The sequence below is a fragment of the Dreissena polymorpha genome, chromosome 9 (assembly GCF_020536995.1).
Source record: "Dreissena polymorpha isolate Duluth1 chromosome 9, UMN_Dpol_1.0, whole genome shotgun sequence".
Classification (NCBI taxonomy): domain Eukaryota; kingdom Metazoa; phylum Mollusca; class Bivalvia; order Myida; family Dreissenidae; genus Dreissena; species Dreissena polymorpha.
The window spans coordinates 63,950,646-63,975,964 of NC_068363.1; the positions used below are offsets into that span (position 1 = coordinate 63,950,646).

At 35.4% G+C, this 25,319-nt stretch overlaps 1 protein-coding gene and 1 long non-coding RNA gene across 5 annotated transcripts; both read left to right on the forward strand.

Annotated features, from left to right (window-relative positions):
• Nucleotides 1-6,519: 6,519 nt before the first annotated feature.
• LOC127844057 (probable RNA polymerase II nuclear localization protein SLC7A6OS) lies at nt 6,520-22,054 on the forward strand. Of its 4 annotated transcripts, none has more exons than XM_052374026.1 (7): nt 6,520-6,729; nt 13,731-13,856; nt 14,542-14,976; nt 15,464-15,794; nt 17,437-17,514; nt 19,931-20,012; nt 20,288-20,410. In XM_052374026.1, the coding sequence occupies exons 1-6, from the start codon at nt 6,568-6,570 to the stop codon at nt 19,990-19,992; spliced, it is 1,194 nt and encodes a 397-aa protein (XP_052229986.1). In that variant the 5' UTR covers nt 6,520-6,567; the 3' UTR covers nt 19,993-20,012; nt 20,288-20,410. The 4 variants fall into 4 exon arrangements, with proteins under 4 accessions (XP_052229986.1, XP_052229987.1, XP_052229988.1 ...); XM_052374027.1 differs by lacking the exon at nt 19,931-20,012 and adding an exon at nt 19,839-19,875 and having other exon boundaries at nt 6,521-6,729; nt 20,288-20,369; XM_052374028.1 differs by lacking the exons at nt 19,931-20,012; nt 20,288-20,410 and adding an exon at nt 17,829-19,832 and having other exon boundaries at nt 6,521-6,729.
• Nucleotides 8,140-9,943, forward strand: LOC127844061 (uncharacterized). Its single transcript, XR_008032533.1, has 3 exons — nt 8,140-8,690; nt 8,910-9,075; nt 9,848-9,943. It is a non-coding gene; the product is annotated as an uncharacterized LOC127844061 (long non-coding RNA).
• Nucleotides 22,055-25,319: the final 3,265 nt, after the last annotated feature.

Consider the following 25,319-nt stretch of genomic DNA (forward strand, 5'->3'; position numbering starts at 1 on the left):
TCCCAAAAGTTTTTTATGTCACAATATTGCACTATATATTCAGATAAAAGGAAACGTCTTGAGGCGCATTACTTTGGACAAAATAATACGATGGATGGTTTAGCAACTTTTAATTTTCAAAGGGCCATAACTCTCTAAATAAATCATCAAACCTGAACCCACAAATAACATGCGCAAGGTAGTTAAGCTTCCCATAAAGCTTCATTGAATTCCAGTCAGTAGTTGGGGAGAAATAGCCCGGACAAGAATTGCACTATATGTACAGTTTATAGAAAATTTCAAAGGGCCACAACTCTGTGAAAAATCATCCGACCATAACCGGCTGATAATATGCACATCTCCTGTTGGTAGTGAAGCTTCTAATAAAGTTTCATTGAATTCCCGTAATAAATTGCTGAGAAATAGCTCGGACAAGAATTGCACTATATGTACAATGGAAAATTTCAAAGGGCCATAACTCTTTGAAAAATCATCCGACGAGAACCGGCTGATAATATGCACATCTCCTCTTGGTAGTGAAGCTTCCAATAAAGGTTATTGAATTCCGGTCATTAGTTGCTGAGAAATAGCCCGGACAAGAATTTCCCTGTATGCACAGTTAATGGAAAATTTCAAAGGGCCATAACTCTGTGAAAAATCATCCGACCAGAACCGGCTGATAATATGCACATCTCCTTTTGGTAGTGAAGCTTCCCATAAAGTTTCATTGAATTCCGGTCATTAGTTGCTGAGAAATAGCCCGGACAAGAATCGCACTATATGGACAGTTAATGGAAAATTTCAAAGGGTCATAACTCTGCGAAAAATCATCCGACCACAACCGGCTGATAATATGCACATCTCCTTTTGGTAGTGAAGCTTCCCATAAAGTTTCATTGAATTCCGGTCATTAGTTGCTGAAAAATAGCCCGGACAAAAATTGTGCACGGACGGACAGACAACGATCAGCTTTAAAAATCAAAGACCTAGAATAAATCTAGGTCTTTGTAAAAATGCACAATAATTTAGGAGGAAATGCAAGATGTCATTTGTTTCACGAGGAAAGTAAGAGAATGTAAAATATCGTAGTGTATACTATTATTATTTAATGACTAACACAAAAACCTATATTAATCTTTAAATTATTTTGATAACTAGCATTCATTTGCATATAATGTACAGCTTTTTTTAAGTGTAAGAATTTATAAAACAACAATTCTTATTTAACATTGTTACACGTACCTTGGCTGTCTTGCAACAATTCCCTTTTGTTTTCTCTGTTTAAAAAAAAAGAAAGTTATTGCTTAAATACACTACGTACATACGCGGGTTAATATATGAGTCTGAATACACGTGTGTTTAGCGTAAGTAACAGTAATATTTTAAGATGTATGTTAAAATGCACTTCTAACAATTTCAAATTTCAAATTCAATCCATGTTTGACACACTTCTTGGTCAATCGATGCAATTGATTATGAATTTCCTCTCTGTTCAGTTTTGGGTAGATGAAATGATATTTATTAAATTCAAATAAATTTACGATAAGTCAGACAGAAATCTGCCCTGAGCGACATTTTAGTCTTGCATCGACTGCGAACAGCACGCAGTGAACTATTAACAAACTATTTACATGTAAAGTCACTCAGATCGATTGTGACGAAGTGAAGTTTTGGTAAAGTTTTCTTTTAAGAAAATCAACATAGGTTGCATCAGTTGATTGATACATACCCCATTATCCATAGCATATATAGTGGCTAATAGTATATTTATTGAACCAGGGGCGTATTTAGGTGGGGGCTAACCCCACAGCTGGCTGGCTAGATACGATTTACAAATGTGCACCTTAAAATTTCAAACATATCCACTTGTGTATTTCTTGTCATATGCCCATAATAAGCCATAAACAGCTGTCGATTAGTGTGATTTAGCCCCCAGGCATGTCTACAGACGATCCAACCTTCACCGGCTAAACTGCACGTTTCATTAATTGTAAGTGATAAACTGCGCAATTGATGCAAGAGATTTATGTCAGCACCATTACATACATGTAATATGGCTGTACTTGGCGATTGTGGAAGATATCCTGTATATATTTTTACATGTAAACGTGTCATTAAATTCTGGTTGCGTTTGTTAAACATGCCAAATACTAGAAATGTAAAAAAATGTTATGAAATGTTAAAAGTGTATGATGGTTTAGGTTATAAAAATTGGGTCTTGTCACTACGTGAACATTTATTTTCTGTAGGATTTGGGTATGTCTGGAATGAACAAGGTGTTGTAAATAAAAGCGTATTTTTGTTCTATTATTTTCAACGCTTGAAAGATATATTTAAACAGTCATGGTCACAATATTGCAATGATACTTCAAAATTGATAAGCTATGCCGGTTTTAAAATAGATTTTGAATGGGAAAAGTACCTTAACGTCCTTTTGATTCGAAAATTTAGAAATGCATATGTCCGTTTCAGAACTTCATCACATCAACTTATGATTGAACATGGGCGATACATAAATATAGAACGAAACGAAATGTTATGTCCCTTGTGCAAGACTTCTATCGAAAACGAATATCATTTCTTACTTGTATGTTCTTGCTATGAAGATCTCCGAGAAACGTATATTCCTTCCCGGTTTTACAATCAGCCAACAATCAACAAATTTAATAATGCTATGGCCTCGCGTGATGGTCGACAACATTATACGAAATATTGCCATGTATATTTACTATGCCTTCGAAAGACGTAAAATGATGTTGTTAGCTTAAACACTTGTTTTGCTGTACCACTGTTGAATTATATATGTGTTCACATTGATATTATATCTATATGCATTTTGTATGTGTTTATGTATATGCAAGGGCCGGTGGCCGTATGGCAAATAAACCTTACTACTTCTAGTTGTAAGAACATACATGTGCATAGATTTTCTTGTATTGTTTTTTTATTTAAAATATAATTTCATAATTATATGCGTTTAATAGCACAACATAAGATTTTTTTTTCTTTATTGATATTTCTTAAGGAAGATCAGTCTTACTCAAAGTAGAGTTGAACTTGTATCAATATTAAACTTTTATAGTACATGTTAAAGATGCATCTTTAGTTTTTTTTAAAGTTAAAACAATGATGAATGAATGCATTTTAAGTTTTAAATATGCACAAATGTATGTGTGAGTTTTTGAATCATTTAAAAGCTTATTTGGAAATAGTCACTAATAGGACATTACAATACGCTGTTGTAAATACTTTACAAGAGCGCCGCATAACGGGTGCTAACGCTCGGCTGCGGGTGCAATTTTGAATAAATTAAATTATTATTATTATGGGGTTGTTTACCCTCGGGACTTCGGTGAGAAACCATTGCCCGAGCACACTGCTTAACATAAAACTCTACGTTTAAGAAGCCGAAAACGGCTATACTATGGTGAGCCCGAATAAATGAAAGCTTGTCAGATTTTTTTTAGAGGTCACAGTGATCTTGACCTATGACCTAGTGACCAAAAAATGGGTGTGGCGCGTAGAACTCATCAAGGTGCATCGACATTTGAAGTTTCAAAGTTGTAGATGGAAGAACTATTTAGAGCAAAATGTCAAGGTTTTAGCACGACGCGGACGGCGAACGTCGGACGACACGACGAGCTGGCTGTGACAATACCTCGGATTTTCTCCGAAAACAGCCGAGCTAAAAATATGGGTATTCTTAATTTCATATTTTTTTCCCAGATTTGATGAGTGATTTATATGTAAATCACTAAAAGCAACTGTTTGATTTGTTGATGTCTTTGAAATGTGTTTTTAGTTTATTCATAGAACTTGAAATTCAGAGTGTTGCTTAAAATATTATTTTTATAATTTGTAAAAAGGTTTATCAATGACTTTGCCTTATTTGACAGTTTTTGAACCACAAGACTCAACAAGGTATACATTATATGATTTCAACCAATTTTGATAAAATCCACCCATCCAACAGGGTTAACTATTAGGATATCCAACAAGGTTAATTAGTAGGTCCACCCATCTAACACTGTTACAAAAATTCTGGTCATAAAGATTATGTCTCCCACCACTTTAGTGGTTTGAGAGACATTTGATTTACCCCTGTGTGTCTGTTTGTCTGTGTGTCTGTCACACTTGATGTCTGAACTCAAATTCTTGTGTGTTGTTTTACATGCACATTTATCATGCAAAATGCTGATTTGATAGCAGGAAATTGCACCATTTCAAGGTGCCATTTCAAAAAAATCGACCGCGGGTGGGGATTCCCCTCCCTCACCCTCCCCAGTTGAGCCCCCCTCTGAAAAACTTCTGGATACGCCCCTGCACCACTTTAGTGGTTTGAGAGATATTTTATTTACCCCTGTGTGTCACACTTGATGTCTGAACTCAAATTATTGTGTGTGTTTTTTTACAAGCACATTTATCATGCAAAATACTGATTAGATAGCAGGAAATTGCACCAATTCAAGGCGCCATTTAAAAAAAAACGACCGCGGGTGGGGATACCCCTCCCTCACCCTCCCCAGTTGAGCCCCCTCTGAAAAACTTCTGGATACGCCCATGTGAACTAACATTGATGTTGGCGCTATGTACCGGTACTTGTGATAAACGGAAAGATGGTTGTTCTGATGGTCAGGCTTTACTGTGCCTGCTTAAATTGTCATGTGATGATGAATGCATTATTTTACCTATTAACTTATTGATGATGATGTACATGTATAACCGACCGCTCGAGTTATATCGTTTAATTTGTTATTTATAGATAATTCTGCATAGCAGTATTTTCTTTATTCATTATATCGCCCGGCAGCCGTATGGTGTTTCAGTATATAAAGCAACACAACTCTGTGTAAAAAAATTATATATTTATTTATTTACGTATTGCTTTATTTAAAATGAACTAAAAACATCGTTTTAGAAACGTTTTCGCGACCAAGACCAGTTTCGAGCTACGCTACACGATAAATTATTTTCTCCAACAAGAGCTGTCAGAAGACAGCGTGCTCGACTTTTCGAGTGCTTGACAGTATAACGTAAGCAATCATGGGGAAATTGTTCATATTCAATAAGGTCAATGTAATATAGTCATATTCTAACTGGAAGAGGACCATAATTGAAACATAATGATCGCTTATGCTTTAAATAAGTGGTACATTATATACGACTCTAAGTTCAGGTATATTTCCACATTCTATTGAACATTTGTAAAGACATAAAACACACTAATAAGATTATATTTCAAGTTTGATAGCAATAGCTTGTGTGGAATGGTTGGACGGTTTTTCAAAAATATAATGATAATAATAAATATATGTATTTTTTTAATATGTTTAAAAAATCTTTTTGTGTGTGGGGTGGAAATGGGGAATAATGTGGGGGGGGGGGGGGTGGTCATTTGTTAGATGATATTTCAAAAATAAGAAAAAAGGAAAACAATATTTTTAATTATTTTTTTTGGTGGGGATTCTGGGGTGGGGCGTGGGGGATGGTTTGGTTGGGGTCCATTGAGGTAGGTCAGGTAAGTGTTGTTTTGTCAAAGTATGAATCAAATCTGATCCTAAAGAAAGAAGTTATGGCAATTTAAGCAAAATTTATTTAGTTGACTTTGAGATTCAAGGTCATTCAAAGTTCAAGATCAAGTTCAACTTGCCAGGTACAGTTCCCTCATGATAGTAAGAAAGTATTTAAAGTTTAAAAGCAAAAGCTTTGATACTTTAGAAGTAAAGTGCATCCAAACACAAAATTTAACAACATATTCAAAGTTAATAAGTCAAAAAAGGGCCATAATTCCATCAAAATGCCAACCAGAGTTATGCAACTTGTCCTGTACAGTCCCCTTATGATAGTTAGCGAGTGTTCAAAGTCTGAAAGCAAAAGCTATGATACTTTAGGAGTAAAATGGACCAAAAACACAAAACTTAACAAAATTTACAATTTTCTAAGTACAAAAGGGGCCATAATTCTGTCAAAATGCCAGTCAGAATTACATTAATTTGCCTGCACAGTCCCATTATGATAGTGTGTAAGTGATGCAAGCATGAAAGCAATAGCTTTGTCTTGTTGCCATAAAGAAGTATACAAAGCTTGAGTTAATTATCTTTGAAAGTGTTAAAGTTATTTGACTTTATTACAATCTTTAACCAACGGCGACGCCGACGCCGGGGTAAGTAGTATAGCTCTCATTTTTCTTCGAAAAGTCGAGCTAAAAAATGAACCGATGGCTTTACTTCGGAAAGTTTTCGACTACGTTTGGCATGTAAGCCATATGCAATATATAGTAATTATGAAACTAAAAAATATCTGTAGAAAAATTCTGGTGATCCTCTAGAATTATATTTAAGGCAACGTAGTTGTTGGTACACGCACTTCTCACGACTCGGGTTAAATCCACTGTTCCGACAGGATATGAGTTTGGTTGGTGGTCGCCGTAACGTAAGGGTAATATCTTCACGACACTCCTAGTGTTTCTGAACAATTTCGATTATGCTGCGTTTTAAAACAACCCGAGTATCTTCGTGTCTCTTCGACGGGAAATCGACCGGTACTTCACAGGCAAAACAGACTTCACAGGCCATACTGACTTACAAAATGGCTACCGTGATCAGGTTGAAACGAAAAAGGAACGAAGATCCATTACAAGTTCTGTATTTAGCCACCAAAAAGCGGAGAAAGAACAGCAATGAAGACTTCTCACAGTCTAGAAATAAGGACGAAAATGTTTTCAAGTATGCTGGGACTGTTGGATCAAAAGTAAATAAATACAGTCATTTGTAATAGGTTTTCGCGATATGTCAAACTATTTCGTAATAATATTGAATTTAAAACGAGACATAAAAACGTTACATTAAACACTAGAAATGGCGCGGCAGAGGCCGACGCGTATCCCCACGCCGAATGTTTGACCTAGGTGTGCCCCAGGGTTGGTAATGGGGCCATGCATAGCTGAGATTGACCGTATTGTCATAAGAGAAGTTCATCATCAATTAGAAGTGAATTGGTGTAGAAATGAAGAAGTTATAGTAAAAGGCAATTTTGGGTGGGTGTGACATATGTGGGCAGGGCGCCCCAGGGTTCGTAATGGGGCCATGCATAGTTGAGATTGACCGTATTGTCATAAGAGAGGTTCAGTATCAATTTGAAGTGAATCGGTGTAGAAATGAAGAAATTATAGTAAAAGGCAATTTTGGGTGGGTGTGGTCTATGTGGGCGGGGCGCCCCAGGGTTGGTAATGGGGCCATGCATAGTTGAGATTGACTGTATTGTCATAAGAGAAGTTCAATATCAATTTGAAGTGAATCGGTGTAGAAATGAAGAAATTATAGTAAAGGCAATTTTGGGTGGGTGTGGTCTATGTGGGCGGGGCCCCAGGGTTGGTTATGGGCCATGCATAGTTGAGATTGACCCTAATGTCATAAGAGAAGTTCAGTATCAATTTGAAGTGAATCCGTGTAGAAATGAAAAAATTATAGTAAATGGAATTTTTTGGTGGGTGTGGCCTATGTGGGCGGGCGCCCCAGGGTTGGGATTGGGGCCATGCATAGTTGAGATTGACCCTAATGTCATAACAAAAGTTCAGTATCAATTTGAAGTGAATCTGTGTAGAAATGAAAAAATTATAGTAAATGGAAATTTTTGGTGGGTGTGGCCTATGTGGGCGGGGCGCCCCAGGGTTGGGAATGGGGCCATGCATGGTTGAGATTGACCGTATTGTCATAGGTGAGGTCCAGTATCAATTTGAAGTGAATCGGTGTAGAAATAAAGAAGTAAATGTAAAATAACCTAAAAAAATGAGTGATAATTTCTGACGCGGCCCCACCCCAACCCCTATAACTTTTGACCCAGGGGTCAGATCAAAATTCCAAATAGTGCAGGGTCGCACATATGCTCATAGCTACCATGTGTGTAAATTTCAAGGTTCTAGTGCTTTTAGTGTAGGAGGAGATAGTGGCCAGGACGGACGGACAGACGGACGGACAGACGGACGGACGGACGGCGGAGATCACCACAATATCCCCACCTTTTTTTCAAAAAGCGTGGGGATAATTACCAATAACACTGACTATGATATTAAGTTACCAGGTAGAAGTTCTTTAAAAATAATACAAATGTCATGCACTGATCAACAACCTAAAGTCCATATAAACGTACTCCCTGTAGCGATGGGCACAAGGGAGGCAACTGCGTACGGCTCATTTATTACTGAAAAATTCCTGCGCGAAATCTCGTTCATAAAAAAAGTGCCGATAGGGGGTCGGAATTACGTCGTTTTTAAGGTGGTTTTCGATTGGATATGGTTAAAATAATCACTAATCATATAAGTTAATACATTTATGTTCGCGGTCAAAGCACTTTCGTTTCCACACAGTTGCGTAGAAGATTAAAAGAAAGCCTCAGAAAATTTCCGAGATCAAGAAAAATAGGTAAGATACATTGCCCAGTAGAAAAATTGCTTTTATTTTGTAGGTTAATCATTCTCCTTTCCATTCATGCCACTAATTGCTTTGCAAAATGCCGTGATTCTGCTGGTTGTTGCTAATGTATGGACTCACTATTGACGGGTTTCATGAATGGCAAGATGGCCGCCGTTGTTGACAATTCATACGACGTAAATATCAATTGTTCTTTTTTTCCTCTGTAAAGTTGCCATAAAATGTGTTGTACGTGCTAAACATCATTGAAGGATATATTTATGCCGACATTATATCGTAATGGTAGATTTCATTCGTATGTCTGTAAATAGACGTTTCGATAATGCAAAATACAGACTTGCACAATTCGGACAGCAAGTATTTCGCATATAGCATTAATGATACAAGATACAAGAATCTTTATTTAACGTCGGATGTGAACAACAATTCGATACAGTCACTGTATTTTAGTTATATTATGTAGATATATTATTTCTTTGATTTAAATTATTCTTTTTGCAGACATATGTCTGATACTAATAAGTCAGAGTCTCAGGATTGGGAAGAGTTTGACTCGGAGTCTGACAGTGAGCGTTCGGAGCCTGACAGTGAGCGTGTATCACCGCAGCCAGGTCAATTTACACAAGACCTGGCTGCAATAGCTGAAAAGTTGAAGCTTCCGCATCAGGTACTAGATAAAAATAATTTGCAATGTTAACCAATAAATATTTTTCTTAGTATATAAATGACATTTCAGCAGAATGACATTTTGAAACATTAACCCCATGTAATTTTATTTAATGGCAATGTATCGGTCTTTTAAAATACATTTATTATCAACATTAATTAATCATCATTATTGTAATTCACTAATGTTTATGCAATTGAAATATATACTGTTATACTTTTTAGAAGTCAGATATCACAAAATGTAGTTTAAGAAGACAGATATAACATAATTGAGTTTAAGAAGACTGATATCACAAGAAAAGGAAGAGCAGTCTTTTTTTTTTTAATTCTAAAGCTGTAGCCTAATCTAGTCTACAATCCCTCAGAAATTTTCATAAAAAGGTTACATCCTCTCAAAACTTTTCATTATATTCATGCACTTATCCCCAAAAAAACCACTTACAGCTGGAAATTTCATTCCCCTATGACTAACATTGCGTGAGTTGTATCCCCAAATTTTGGGTTTCACACACTTTTTCCTATATAATATGAAGGCTAAGGCCCCTTCCCCCAACAGCCTTAAAAAAGCCTTGAATGGAAAAAACAATAACCTTTAAGCTTTTTTCCGTTTAAGAAAGTCCCTTCTTAAAGAAAATCGAGTTGAAGCAGAAAGTGTTGTCCCTGATAAGCCTGTGTGGACTAAACAGGCTAATCTGGGATGACACTTTAGGCTCATGCATTAAGCCCCGTTTTCCCAGAGTGCGGCTTAAATGTTCATTTACATGTTACAGATTACCGCAAGAAGCTGCCGTTTGTGAATGCGGCCCCGATGGAGGAGATTGAGGCAAAGAAGCTGAAGGCAGCGGGAGGAAAAGAAAAGAAATCAGGAAGAATAAGGGGATAACTGAATATAAGATTTTTTAAACCATTGGATAGGTTTGTTAGTCACCTATCTTAGGAAAAATACTTACAGATACATTGAAGTTCAAATAACTAGTGTTAGGTCTTATTTAAATAAGAAGAATTTTGGTTTTTGAACCTATTTAATGAAGCAAATGATTTTACTTTTGTTAAACATGTGTGACAGTGAACTATTTTCTTCATGTTAACCTTATTTAAGTATTGGCTGTTGTTCTTGTGGTGTATTTATAATTTGAGAACTTATTTTACCTAATGGACAATTTTTTTTAATTGAGTGAACAACATATAAAACTTGTCAAAACTGTTGAAAGCCCCCATAAGAATTTCACAGTTTTGTAGTGACCACTATGTCTGCTCATGACACTGTCGGTCTGACATGTGAGAGTGCAGTTGAAGTAAATTGATTCATCAATCATCATTTATGAAAAATTACAATCTTTGGGATTAGTTTTTGCCTATATGCTACCTTTGACTGACAAAAAAAAACCACATCAACAATGTTGTTTTTTTTTTTATTTGAACAACTCGTCATCGTGATTGGGAGGCATGTGTCATTTTAATTCATCATTATGTAATGTCAGGTAATTGGACATTTCACAAGTATTTATATATTGTGTATGCACAACAAATATAAATTGTGTCAACAAATTATGTGTTAGTTCCACATTAGTTATCATTGAAAATAAAACCTTAAAAAAGCTGCAGGATTGTTGTTGATAGCAGTAAAGACAAAGGCTATTCACACACATAAATATATATTTGTATGCCCCCTTTTATTTTGCCATAAACTGTGCAGTAAAAAGTGCAAAACCAATAAAAAATATTTGTTATTAATATGTATTAATGTGTTTTATGTCTAAAAAGGCATTCACATAGATAAAAATAACTTATAAATGGCTAAAATAGCTGGTTAAAGGCAAATGTCAGTTGTTTGCTGGCAATGAACCAGATTTTTGGCAGAAAAAACAGCAGAAAAATTCACCTTTTTTTACGTGTTTTAAAAAAATCATAAAAAATCTATTTTTCATCCAAATAAAAAAAGAAAGACATCATTATGTTTGTTTTAAGTAGTATAACATCAATGCCAAATATCATTCAAATATTCCCATTTTAAAAAAATCATTGCCTCTTGCTACTCCCTGAGGCCAAAATAAAAAATAGCTCTGTTTCTGGTCTTTTTGGAAAAAAATACGTCTGGTAGGTAGGGATTTTATTATTATTTTTTTTGGGGGGGGGGACTAAAATAGAAAAAATTATAAAATACAAAATCAAAGACTTGCTGGAGTATTTTAAATACTCCCGCAAAAGTCTTTGATTTTGTATTTTACTTATCTGCTAAAAATGTCATTAGTGAAATACTCTTTATCTTAAACAATTATCTGAAGCTCTGATCATAATCTTAACAAATAAAACAAAGACGTCTTTGAATTAAACATGTCCAATATGTGGACCTCATTAGCAGGGTTCGACACTAAGGCACGTCCGACAGACATTGTCTAGTAAGATCAGTGGTCGGGCTAGTAAAACTGTGGGCTAGCTTGTCTGACTGGTCGTACATACAAAATCTATACTGATTCATATAACTATAATTAACCGAAAACCGTTTGCTCTTAATGTGTAATATAACTATTGTATCCATTATTTACATCAGAACATAACTAGCGTATATAAATAAACGCGGGGCATTCACATGATTCATCGCTATTTTTAGACGTGAAGGAGAGCTTCCGGCAGAAATAGCTTGTTTCCATTGGTAAAGATGTCATGAATATTAACCCTTTGCATGCTGGGAAATTTGTAGTCTGCTAAAATGTTGTCTGCTGAATTTCTCAAATTAGCATTTTTGTTCAATTTTTTTCAAAGAATACTATCAGAATAGCAAACAGTTTGGATCCAGATGAGACGCCACGTTTTGTGGCGTCTCATCTGGATCCAAACTGTTTTCAAAGACCTTCAAAATTCAGTTCCAGCACTGAAATAGTTAATGACTTTCTGCAGTGTCGTAGAACTTAACATCATGTTTGTACGACTTCTATCGAAAATCGGTATCGTCAATGTAAACATCTTGGCGTAGAAGACGAGAGAATGTAATTTAAAGAGTGACTTTGTTAAAGATTGTATTTTAGTCCGACAAATAAGTTAATAAAGAAGAATCCGACGGTAAAACTGACACAGATTATGATGGAAAAGGGCATTGGAGCTGTGGTAGCTTGGAGCACAGCGGTCAAAGAGGCCAGAATTTGATAACGTTTAATAAATGTCACCTGCTGTACAGACATCATTTGTTTAACTGGTGATAAACAGTGAAATTACAACAAACAATTTATGTTGTGAAATAGTGTTATTTTATTTTTTACTCTGTGCATCAAAATAACTTTCTTGTGTTCACTAATTATTTTCTGATAAAACCTGATTAAACAGTTACACGACACAATTCTGTTTATTTGCTATGTCATTTATGGTCTAGTATACATCAGATTCGGGCTAGTACACTTTAAGAGGAGCTGGTCCGATGGTCTGGCTGTAAAAAAAGTTAATGTCGAACCCTGTTACATCATGTTTGTAAGACTTCTATCGAAAATCGGTATCATCAATGTAAACATCTTGGCGTAGAAGACGAGAGAATGTAATTTAAAGAGTGACTTTGTTAAAGATTGGATTTTAGTCCAACAAATAAGTTAATAAAGAGGAATCCGACGGTAAAACTGACACAGATTATGATGGAAAAGGGCATTGGAGCTGTGGTAGCTTGGAGCACAGCGGTCAAGGAGGCCAGAATTTGATAACGTTTAATAAATGTCACCTGCTGTACAGACATCATTTGTTTAACTGGTGATAAACAGTAAAATTACAAAAAACACTTTATGTTGTTAAATAGTTTTATTTTATTTTTTACTCTGTGCATCAAAATAACTTTCTTGTGTTCACTAATTATTTTCTGATAAAACCTGATTAAACAGTTACACGACACAATTCTGTTTATTTGCTATGTCATTTATGGTCTAGTAGACATCAGATTCGGGCTAGTACATTTTAAGAGGAGCTGGTCCGATGGTCTGGCTGTAAAAAAGTTAATGTCGAACCCTGATTAGTTCCATCTTTACCGTTAAAGTCGTCTGAAATAACAAGTTACATGTAGAACGTGTTATGATTATCCTAGTTTGATACTTTTATTTCCGTCTAATTGTAAAAATAAAGAAACCAGTCTGTACACTGTCTAACAGTCTAATATTGAAAATATATACATTTCCATAAAGTAAATTCATTTCTGCGTTGGATAAGACCGAGATCATGAAAATCGCAGCACAATTGATGAAGTAATGGCTGTTCAAAGCGATGCACCCTGTTTTCGGGTGATTTCGAGTTGAATACCTTGTTATATATATATTTGATAGTGAACATTTTTTTCAGAAAAGTTGATTTTTCGTTATAATATGATTATTTATCATTAAAAATAATGTTTTCACTAATTAATATCATAGCCACACGCTTACCACTTGTGGAGTTATCTCGCAATATCCCGTTACAGCGCGCACAAAAAACATGTGGGGAAGATTTGATTATAGATTGCGAGCGATTTGGCTTATTTATGGTGTTTTTTTTACAATTCCAGTTATGTTGTTAAATATAATGGGTGAATTCAATTTCAAAGCTTATGCAATAGCACAGTTATAGCAATCTATTATTTAAAAGCATGTCTTAGCTAGTCCTTTCAACATGTTTTTTTCATGTTTGAATGATGTATCTTTGCAGGGAGAAGGAATTTCAAAGCATGTTCGAGATGCTATTCGAAAAGAGAAACTTGAAAAAGAATTTCGGAAAAATCAGATTGATATTGTTGGAAATGTAAGGAGTCAGGCGCGGCAAAATGCCACTCAGGTAACTGCTTTTTGTAATTCCTTGTATACTGTAGATGACTCAACAGTTTCAATATTTATGCCTTATATATCAAAGTTAAACTTTTGAATAGTTCGCTAGTTTGTCTTAGAAAAATAACGAAAAGTATAAATGGATGAAAATTGGTACTTCTCCAAAATCATTAACATTTAGATATGGATTTTTTTTTTTAAATAACTTGACAAAAATATATATAACTAGAGCTAAGTCAGTTCGCTGTCCGAGAGCAAACACATTCAATATCAAGGTCAATATCACATTAGCCATTGAAGATTATATTTGGCACATTGAGTGCAACATCTACATATTCAAGCAGTCTGTGTGTGTGTATGACCTTCTGTGATAATCCTTGTTTTATATTGAATTTGTACTGACTTTCATATTATGTTCCTCTCAGGGAAAACATGGCTTAATGCATATGCGTAGAGTGTTTGCCGGATTAGACTTTTGCAGTCCGCATTTATTGTATTTGTTGTTTAAAGGAAGTCTTTTCTTTGCGAAAACTTGTTTTAAGCAGATAGTGTTATCCCTGATTAGTCCGTGCAGATTGCACAGGCTTATCTGGGACAACACTTTACACACATGCATTAAACAATGTTTTCCCAGATGAAGACTTGTAAAGGAGTTTTTTTAAGCGAAGTGTAGTGAATGTGTAATTTGCTTTCAGGCATCACAGAAAAGTCGTTATAAAGTTGTGGCAAGGCAGCGGGCTCAAGCGCTTGATAAGCTGGATGATCTGTCTGAAAAAGCATTGACTGATGATACAACAGCATCATCTAACATTTCGGCAAATTCCTGTGAAAATGATAGAGTCACATCTCCAGTCTGTGATAAATATAAGCTGTCAAACAATAATGATAAAGAAAATAGTGACATTGGCAGCAGTTGTGCCCGTAAAAATGTTGGAAAACGTGAACAATGCTCAAAAATTGTCAGTGAAACTAAGAAAAACACTTGTGATAGTGCTATTCCTGAAAATGGGGCACATAGTAGAAATCAAGATAGTGGCATGTTAGAGTCCTTAGAAAATGGTGATCCGTGTGAAAAAGTTTATAATCTTGTTGATGTTGTAGCAGATGTTGCAGAAAACAGAATGTCGTCTGTAAGTATTTGTAACTATATAACAATTTAATTGATACCCTAAATGCTCGATAGACCTATATATTTTTTTTTTGAACATCGAGATGGTTGTGACCTGAAATACAATGATAATTTAAATTAACAACCGTAAGTAAAAAGTTAATAATGTTACATATGGACATATATAACATAATTGAATTCAAGCATGTCTTTTATTATATTATTTTTTCTTTAATAAATCCAAGTTATATGAAAAAGGATCTTATGACATATGCAGCCAGTGTAGCCCCAGACTGGTCAAGAGCAACCTTGTCCGATATTAAGTCATGCAGGGTTTTTCTGTGTCATTTTGTGATTCCGTAGCCCCTGTTCTGTGTGTGCAAATGCATAGGCTGGTCTGGAGATACCCAAACAAAATATTACATAAGACCCATTTTTGCGGGACATGGGTCACTTTGAAAAATATGTTGCAGACTATACAGTACTTACTTGATCACTTATTTTTTTAGGCAGCCAGTTCATCAGAACAGATAACTTGCAACTCAGAGCCACTGGTACGGGAAACTGTGGCAGTCTCCCATGAAGATGATGACTATGTATATGACATCTACTATACCAACAGTCGTGACTTTGACTTCAGGCAGTTTGAACGGGACCTGACTTTTGAAGCGTTCAACAATGACTTCATGAATGAGCGTGAAAGTGACGAGGTGGAAGATGAATTCGTGTATGGCGATGACGATGATGATGAAAATGAGGAAAGTAACTGGAGGAATGATTATCCGGAGGTTGACCCCAGATATATTGAGAATGAGGCTGCAAACTGTGATTATGGGGAAGGTAGGATTTTATACAATTAACACTTGAGGACCAAACTTACTGACTAGAATAATTATGTTTACTTTGGCCTGTTATGGGAAAACTGGGCTTAATGAATTGAAGTACGCCAAGAAGAGACTAATATAATAATAAAAAATACCATTAAAGAGGCTTATCTGGGACAACACTTTAAGCTCAGGCATTAATATCTGTTTTCCATGAGCCAGGATCATTTGCTTTAAAATTCAATTTTGAACAATTTTTTGTCCGAACATAAGATTTAGCCAGAGAAGATGTAGAGTTCCCAAAGTTACCCGTAATATGTAATTCAATCAAGTTTTATTGTCTGTCATTAACTCTGTTATTAACTCACCTGAGCTCAGCTTGGCCGGTGTTGACTTTGGTGTAACACTGTAACCGGACGGTTCATGGATTGTTTGTCAGCATAGAGCTCGTGAATTTTCTAGGTCTTATTCTTATGAAATATTGATTATTCTAGGTCAAAACTTGTGTCTATAATTATACATTTGTTGAGTTTCAAACTGTGTCTCAGCTGTTCTTAAATGCTCTTGAAGTCACAGTTATCAACCATTCTGCTTAAAGATCTGTGCTGGGCCATATGCCCAATCACAGCTTAAGTTCATGCTGCCTGGTTTATATGTACATACACATGTAGTCAGACACAAATGAAGACAAGGCTACTTAATGCTCTCAAGAGTTCACATTTATTGCTCAATCTTACTGAATTGTTCTCAGAGCATTTATCCCAAATATATCAATGCTGTTTGGAAATGAGTTATTTTATGGGCCTTCTCTCGGTTAAAAATCATATTCGAATTATTTGCAAATTCCTAGTTTCAAAAAATCTTAAGATGAGCGGTACAGATTTCTTTTGGTTATTTTGTTTGAATATATTAATTATTATTCTATGAACTTAAGTTGTGCATGGAAGCACGCATAGTCAAGCTTTAAATAGTCATGTTATTGTTGATAAATGATTATTTAGCTATTTCAGTTGGAAGAAAATTGTGGATGGAAAAAAGCACTATATGCTATCATTCTAGACTCAAGATACATGCTTATTGTTGTTAGACTCTAGAAATATGCTTATTGCACACCTGCAAATTGAATGATGTCCAACTGCTTGGTCACCTTCATTTCTTTCTCAGATGTCTGACTATAATCGGATAATACAAGGCAGGATGATGGGCATACAAATTAGCAGTTCCACCAAGCATTGTTGCAAGCAAAATTTTTATATAAACTGTGTCACGCTAAAATGGGTCTTATGTCATATTCGATGAGCATAGGTTCAGACCAGCTTGCTTATCCACAATGTCTGGTCTGGAGTTACCCTGTCAATTAGAGAACCACTTAACATTGTGTTACTTTACCTGACAGAGTAGCATCTGACCAGATTGAATGGGTGCGAATGCTGGTCTAAAGCCATCCCAGTCAGTTGTAGCATAATAACCATTGTCCGATGCTGTGGCTCTTATAATAACTTGAGATCAATAAGGAGATACAAGTCTACCAAAGTTTATATAAAGCCAAGAACCTGAGCCAGGTGATTACAAAATCACCAATTCTGGGCCGGTGGATTTTTGCAACTTTGATCTCTGTAATGAGCCTGCTGACCAGTAGATCTTTAATCTGTTTGCAGGTCTGGATGAGAATTTGGCATTCGAATCTGAAACAGGAGGTCAGCTTGCAGAGTGGATGTCATGGCGGTGTAACATAGGTAAGATATCTATCTTATAAATTATCTTGTAAGGTGTAAAATTGGTAAGATATCTTATAAATTATTGTGTACAGTGTAAAATTGGTAGGCATTATAATAAATTATCTTGTACGATGTAAAATTGGTAGGCAATCGAATACATTATCTTTTACTGTGAAATATTGGTAGGCATTCTAATAATTTATCTTGTATGGTGTAAAATTGGTAGGCAATCTTATAAATTATCTTGTATGATGTAACATCAGTAAGATATGTAATGAATTATCTTGTACAGTTGAAGATTGGTAGGCAATCTAATAAATTATCTTGCACAGTGTATTTGACATGACGCCTTATCAGTGATCGCTCCGCCCACTTCATCACGTGGCTCAGCGGGAAGAAAAATTTAGACAAGCTAACACCAAAATTGCTTCTTTGCCTATAGACTGCATATAGATTTATGCGATATTCCGGATGATTTTATGGACTTGTTTAACACCATATTACACTTGTAAAGGGGTTGATGCCATTTAGTTATTATAGCAAATGCAAAAAATATACGATTAAGACAACATCAGCTATTTATAACGGGTAAATCGGTACATTAAACACGCTCTCAAACGCTTGCGCGCTTACCGAAATCGAACCCGTTATTACTTTGATTAAGTTCGAAACTGGGTCATGCTGGGTCAAAAACTAGGTTACTAGGTCAAAGAAAAGAAAAACCTTGTAAACACTGTAGAAGTCACATTTCATGCCCAATCTTCATGCAACTTTGTCAAAATGTTTGTCTTAATGATATGTTGGTTGAGTTTTAAAGTAGTTCCGGTCCGTTAAAAAACATGGCCGCCAATGGGCGGGGCAGTATTGCTTATTTGGCTATAGAGAAACTTGTAAACACTCTAGAGGCTACATTTTTTTGTCAGATTTCATGAAACTTGGTCAGAAGATTTGTCACAATGATTTCTCGATTGAGTTTAAAACTGTTTCATGCTGGGTCAAAAACTATAGGTCTCTAGATAAAAAAAAAGAAAAACCTTGTAACGACTGTAGAAGTCACATTTTATGCCCAATCTTTATGTAACTTTGTCAAAATATTTGTCTTAATGATATGTTGGTTGAGTTCAAAAGTGGTTCCGGTCCGTTGAAAAACATGGTCGCCAGTAGGCGGGGGCAGTATTCCTTATTTGGCTATAGAGAAACCTTGTAAACACTCTAGAGGCCACATTTCTAGGTCCGAATCTTGCAAAAACCTTGTAAACACATGTAGAATGCGCATTACTTGCAAATGTTTGTACTGCTAAAAACCCATGCAAATGGACAGTACTCAATCAGAATTAATTATATGCTCACACTGCAAAATATAACAGAAGAGAACCGATCTAATATGCTCTATAGAGTACTGAATTTTCAACTACCGGTAAACAATGATCAAGGCCTTGTGAAAAAAGGTGAGCGAACAAGGGCCATCTTTGCCCTCTTGTCTTGAACTGTGTAAAATTTGTAAACAATCTAATACATTATCTTGTACAGTGTATTATTGGTAGGCAATCTAATACATTATCTTGTACAGTGTAAAATTGGTAGGCAATGTAATAAATTATCTTGTACGTTGTTACATTGGTAGACAATCTCATAAATTATCTTGTACATTGTATTATTGGTAGGCAATCTAATACATTATGTTGTACTGTGTAAAATTGGTAGGAATCTAATTAATTATCTTGTACAGTGTAATATTGGCAGGCAATCAAATAAATTATCTTGTATCAGTGTAATATTTTAAGCCTATCCAATACATGATCTTGTATAGTGTTTTTATCATATAGGGTATTACCTCCAGTATGTAGTTAAGGGGTGTATACTTGAATCACAATTGACATCTGTTTGTCTGTAAAACAAAACTTGCCTGGAGGCTTCTCCATACGATTTTTTGCATGCACTATTCAGGCTTTTTTCCCTATGATTTGCAGTTTAACATGTGGGTTTTTATCAGCCTTTAAATATTACAAAAACAGGCCAATTTTTTAAGTTAAATATTCGATAAAATTATGCCCTTTGTTTATTTTTAAATTAAAATTTAGCCTGAAGTGTACATACAAAATTACAGAAGATTTGCAGTTCACAAGAACTTGAACTCTTGCTTCCGTATTTTGCAGTTATTGCTTTTTGTGTATTTATGATATTTAGTATCTTAAAACCTAAAAGATGTATCAACTAGAGACCTAATAGCAAGGTTCACCAATTAAGAGAATGTGAAATGCAAAAGATCCATAACTCCATACATGCTTAAGAGTTATTATCCATTATAAGTGTTTATTCTGGAGCATATTTTAAAATTACAGGAGGTTTCAAACTTTTACCTCAATGAGCTGAAATGCTGTGAGTATATACCACATCTCCAGCTTTCATAATTTTACAGTACTTGCCCTTGTAGGGAAAGGGGGTATACAAGACCATTGTGGGGAAGAGGGTATACAAGACACTTGTACTTTATAACTGACAGATGAACAAATATGGTATTTCAAATTACATGACATTGAATGTTTGTAAAATAATAATTTCTTTGTTTCCCACCGCAAAATGAACAATTTCATTACATTTCCTATAATTTAAATAGTTCTATGACGTGGTACATTAAAAAAAAAGGTGATGCAAAAGGATGTGATTATCCATTACTGGGTAATTAAATAATATTGAGAAAAAACAAACTTGAAATTTGGGTTTATATTGTTTTGTGATTTTCTGTTAATATTATCAGAAGAAAAATAATATGTCTTGATTCTCTTTGAAGGTGGTCAGGAACTATCCAGTGATGAAGACAATGACCTTGACCTTTACAGTCATCATTCCAGGCCCAGATCATATGAGGAATACTACAGGAGCGTTCAGGAAGACCGTGCTGAGTCGGACCAGGAGACATAGCCATGCTTGTCTCAGTCCCTTATACTTCCATTGGCTTTGTGGAGAGAATCAAGACACTAATTGTTATACAGATTGCTAAGAAACATGAATGCAAAACTATTTTATTTATAGATTAGTTATTCAGGATCCTTTTAACATGTGAGTCGTGTTCTGAGAAAACTGGGCATAATGCATGTGCGTAAAGTGTCGTCCCAGATTAGCCTGTGCAGTCAGCACAGGCTAGTCAGTGACAACGCTTTCCGTCTAAATTGGATTTTTGCTAAGAAGAGACTTCATTTAAACCAAAAATGTCATAAAAGCGGAAAGTGTTGTCCCTGATTAGCCTGTGCAGACTGCACAGGCTAATCTGGGACGACACTTTACTCACATGAATTATGCACTGTTTTCTCAGAACCCAACTCATTTTTACCACAGTGATCCACATGTACTCAGTCAAATATGAAGATTTTTATGCCCCCCTTTGAAGAAGAGTGGGTATATTGTTTTGCTCATGTCGGTTGCGGTCGGTCCGTCCGTCCACCAGATGGTTTCCGGATGATAACTCAAGAACGCTTAGGCCTAGGATCATGAAACTTCATTAGTACATTGATCATGACAGGCAGATGAACCCTATTGATTTTCAGGTCACTAGGTCAAAGGTCAAGGTCACAGTGACTCAAAATAGTAAAATGGTTTATGGATGATTACTCAAGAACGCTTAGGCCTAGGATCATGAAACTTCATAGGAGCATCGATCATGACTGGCAGATGACCCCTATTGATTTTCAGGTCACTAGGTCAAAGGTCAAGGTCACAGTGACTCGAAATAGTCAAATGTTTTCCGGATGATAACTCAAGAATGCTTACGCCTAGGATCATGAAACTTCATAGGTACATCGATCAGGGGTTCCGCTGTCGATCGCCATTGGCGCCAAATGGTGCAAATTTCTTTTAAGTGGCTCCAAATTTTTAAAGTGGCGAATTAAAAAAAATCGGTAAAATCCTATCTGAAAATGTACTGCGAGTCGAAAAGCACGCGACGGAGCATAAGCGGCCAGCGTTTGTCAGTTGTAAATATTGATTTACGACGATGTAAGCGACCTACAGTGTAGAGTGCACTGAAATCACGGAAGAGTGAAAGTGTTTCAGTCGGTGTTTTTACTGCTATTGTCAAGTTTTATGGGGGTTATTATCGGATTAACGGTTCTTTTATGATAAAGAACACTCAATTATGTAACACTTAGGACAAACTGGCACAAAGATCAATGATTATAACGATATATAAGGCGGTGTTAATTTAAATTGAGATGTTTGTCGTTCAGATGTGTATCATTTTTTTCCCTTTCAGTTTATGTGCATCATATTAGCCAAATGACCAAATGTAACTGTTAAACAATTAAATTTAGATGTTTTATTTTCTGAAATGTAACTGTTTAACAATTAAATTGAAAGGCTTTATTTACTGATGTTTGAATTTTTTTTCCCTTCCAGATGATGTACATTTGTGTGATTGTATGTTTAAATAAATTTTTATAAAAAATGTATGCAGCATACTGTTCCATTGATGTTAACATTATTAGATAAGTTTGGTTATATGTGATTATTTATCATGTGCAAACAAATGTTTTTATGTATAAATAAAGCTTATTAAGACTTATGAAGTTACTTATTATTATTTATGTATTAACATACTTTTAAAAGTAATAATATAGTCAATGACATTGATGTTGTAAGGTTTCTTAGACGATTGTCATAATTAATAAGGTCGGAATAACTGACAGTTTCGCGCCGCGAAAAAGTGGCGACAACTTTTTTTGGGCCAGTGGAACCCCTGATTGATCATGACTGGCAGATGACCCCTATTGATTTTCAGGTCACTAGGTCGAAGGTCAAGGTCACAGCGACTCGAAACAGTAAAATGGTTTTCGGATGATAACTCAAGAATGCTTATGCCTAGGATCATGAAACTTCATAGGTACATTGATCATGACTGGCAGATGACTCTTTTGATTTTCAGGTCACTAGTTCAAAGGTCAAGGTCACAGTGACTTGAATCAGTAAAATATTTCCGGATGATAACTCAAGAATACTTACGCCTAGGATCATGAAACTTCATAGGTTCATTGATAATGACTGGCAGATGACCCCTATTGATTTATATGTCACTAGGCCAAAGGTCAAGGTCACAGTGACTCGAAATAGTAAAATGTTTTCCAGATGATAACTCAAGAATGCTTACACCTAGGATCATGAAACTTCCTAGGTACATTGATCATGACTGGCAGATGACCCCTTTTAATTTTCAGGTCACTAGGTCAAAGGCCAAGGTCACAGTGACTCAAAACAGTAAAATGGTTTCCTGATGATAACTCAAGAATAATCAGGCCTAGGATCATGAAACTTCATAGGTACATTGATCATCACTGGCAGATGACCCCTATTGATTTTCAGGCCACTAGGTCAAAGGTCAAGGTCACAGTGACAAAAACCATATTCACACAATGGCTGCCACTACAACTGACAGCCCATATGGGGGGCATGCATGTTTTACAAACAGCCCTTGTTCTTGTTCATGGTCCACCTCAAATGTTTGGGTCATAGCTAGCAGGCTTCTATTTTTTGATATCGTCAGAGTATCAGCATTTTGTACCTTTTTCCTGAAGTAGTCATGGGTGAAAACTTAATATAGTGTAAGTGCCAAAGTCTTTCCTTGTCAGTTGGGGAAATTATTCTGTTGGTTGAAAAAACATTCATGATTTTTGGAATTATTAATGAAATATTCAAGTGAGAGCTTAAGTCTAACCTTGTTACATGGAAGAAAAGATTCTGTTGGTCGAAAAAACTTTAATAAATTTTGGAATTATTAATGAAATATTCTAGTGAGTCTAACTTCAAGTTTAACTTTGATGTTAAATGGAGGTAAAGATTGTGTGAATAAAAAAAAAATGTCAAGAAAATAGACAGCATGTAAAAAATTTATTTCTAAATTTAATGTTAAATTATGAATTTGTCAAAAGTAATGTTCAACACGTAAATCACAATATGTTATCTTTTTCAAAGTAAGTAACAAGTGTTGTTGTCTTTCGGAATATTCAAAGACATGCAAGTTCATTTGATATTGGTTCTTATGCCATTTGGCAACTTCTCAGTCTTCAGTAGCTATGCTGTCTACAATAAGGTCACGCAAGGTTTCTTGGAGGCATAAGCTGACAAAGTAACTTCTGACTAGTCTGCGCAAATGTGCAGGCTGGACTGGAGCCTCTCGAGTGGCATATGTCATAAAAACATTTTTTTTAAATGTTCATCATCTTCATTAATGAGTACCTTTGTTTTAGACATATTTAGTGTATAATCATGTTACACTATGATATTCTGTGTATTGCAATACCACATTTTTCTCCACAGACCTTATTTATTGCTGATTTTGTCAGTGCTAATAAGATTGTACAGGACATGTTTATTGAAGCTTTTCTTTACTATCTTTTAAGTTTTAGTGATATAAAGTTATAATAATAGACCTGTGATTAAGAAAAGTACAGGAAATTCGTTCCTTACAGAGAATGAATACATAATTAGTTTTTTTTCCAACACATACATACATGATGTGCATAATATTTAATCATGGGCGATTGTTCTCTTGAAAATACTTAAAACTGTATAATATTCTTATTATGCCCCCCTTCGAAGAAGAGGGGTATATTGCTTTGCTCATGTTGGTCGGTCGGTCTGTCGGTCCGTCCACCAGGTGGTTGTCAGATGATAACTCAAGAACGCTTGGGCCTAGGATCATGAAACTTCATAGGTACATTGATCATGACTCGCAGATGACCCCTATTGATTTTGAGGTCACTAGGTCAAAGGTCAAGGTCACGGTGACTCGAAATAGTAAAATGGTTTTTGAATGATAACTCAAGAATGCATACGCGGCCAACAGGGCACACTCTGAACAATATTACTGAAGCAACTGGTCTGTAATCCTAAATCTATAATTATCAGTCCAATGAAACATCATCCTTTTAGTAAAATACAGTGGATTAGTAAAAAAATTATCAGAATATGAGATTTGTTGTATATTTTGTATATTAAATATTGTGTTAATGTTTAATTTTGTTGATTAATATAAATATAAGCAGGACAGGGGAGGTAATACACTATTATATCTTTCTTATATACAGGGGAAACAAATGCAATAAGTTTAAATTTATTGTTACAGCATTTGCCTCCCTTGTAATATATTAAAATTTTACCAAATGTAAGGCTAACTGCATTTTTGTAATGCATACTACTACTACTGCTGCTGCTGCTGCAGCTGCTACTATTACTACTACTTCTACTACTACTACTACTACTACTACTACTGCTGCTGCTGCTGCTGCCGCCGCCGCCACCACCACCACCACCACCACCACAACCGTTCACAGTGACAAAAAACGTATTCACACAATGGCTGCTGCTACAACTTATAGCCCATATAGGGGGGGGGGGGCATGCATGTTTTACAAACAGCCCTTGTTTGCATTTTGAGTTTACAAAAAACGGTTTTCTAAGGATGGCTACTGTATTTAATTGTTCAATAAATGATATTGAATCCTGCAATTGGCATTTTCTCATTTATGATATAATTATTTGCATTCCTTTCACATTTTGTATGTGGATGTGTATTAAATTTGAAATTAATTATTCAATATTCTGATATAAGTTTATGCCCCCAATGAAGGCATCTAGTTTCTTTGCAGTTTGTATCCTTCTTTCCAATTGTTTCATCCATTCCTATAGATTCACCCACTCCCTTTATTTGGTAATAATGACATATTTCTGATAACACTTTAGTTAGTTATGCTTATTTAAAAAAAATCTATAACATACATGTTGTATTAAGCTTAAAAACATGCGAATGTTAATTTTTTTAGGGAAAATTTAAA

Bases quoted from the DNA above. Each gene is read 5' to 3' on its own strand.
- LOC127844057 (XM_052374025.1), top strand. From the start codon at position 6,568: ATGGCTACCGTGATCAGGTTGAAACGAAAAAGGAACGAAGATCCATTA. The intron at 6,730-13,730 runs GTAAATAAATAC...GTATCTTTGCAG, and splicing joins CTGGGACTGTTGGATCAAAA to GGAGAAGGAATTTCAAAGCA. The intron at 13,857-14,541 runs GTAACTGCTTTT...ATTTGCTTTCAG, and splicing joins CGCGGCAAAATGCCACTCAG to GCATCACAGAAAAGTCGTTA.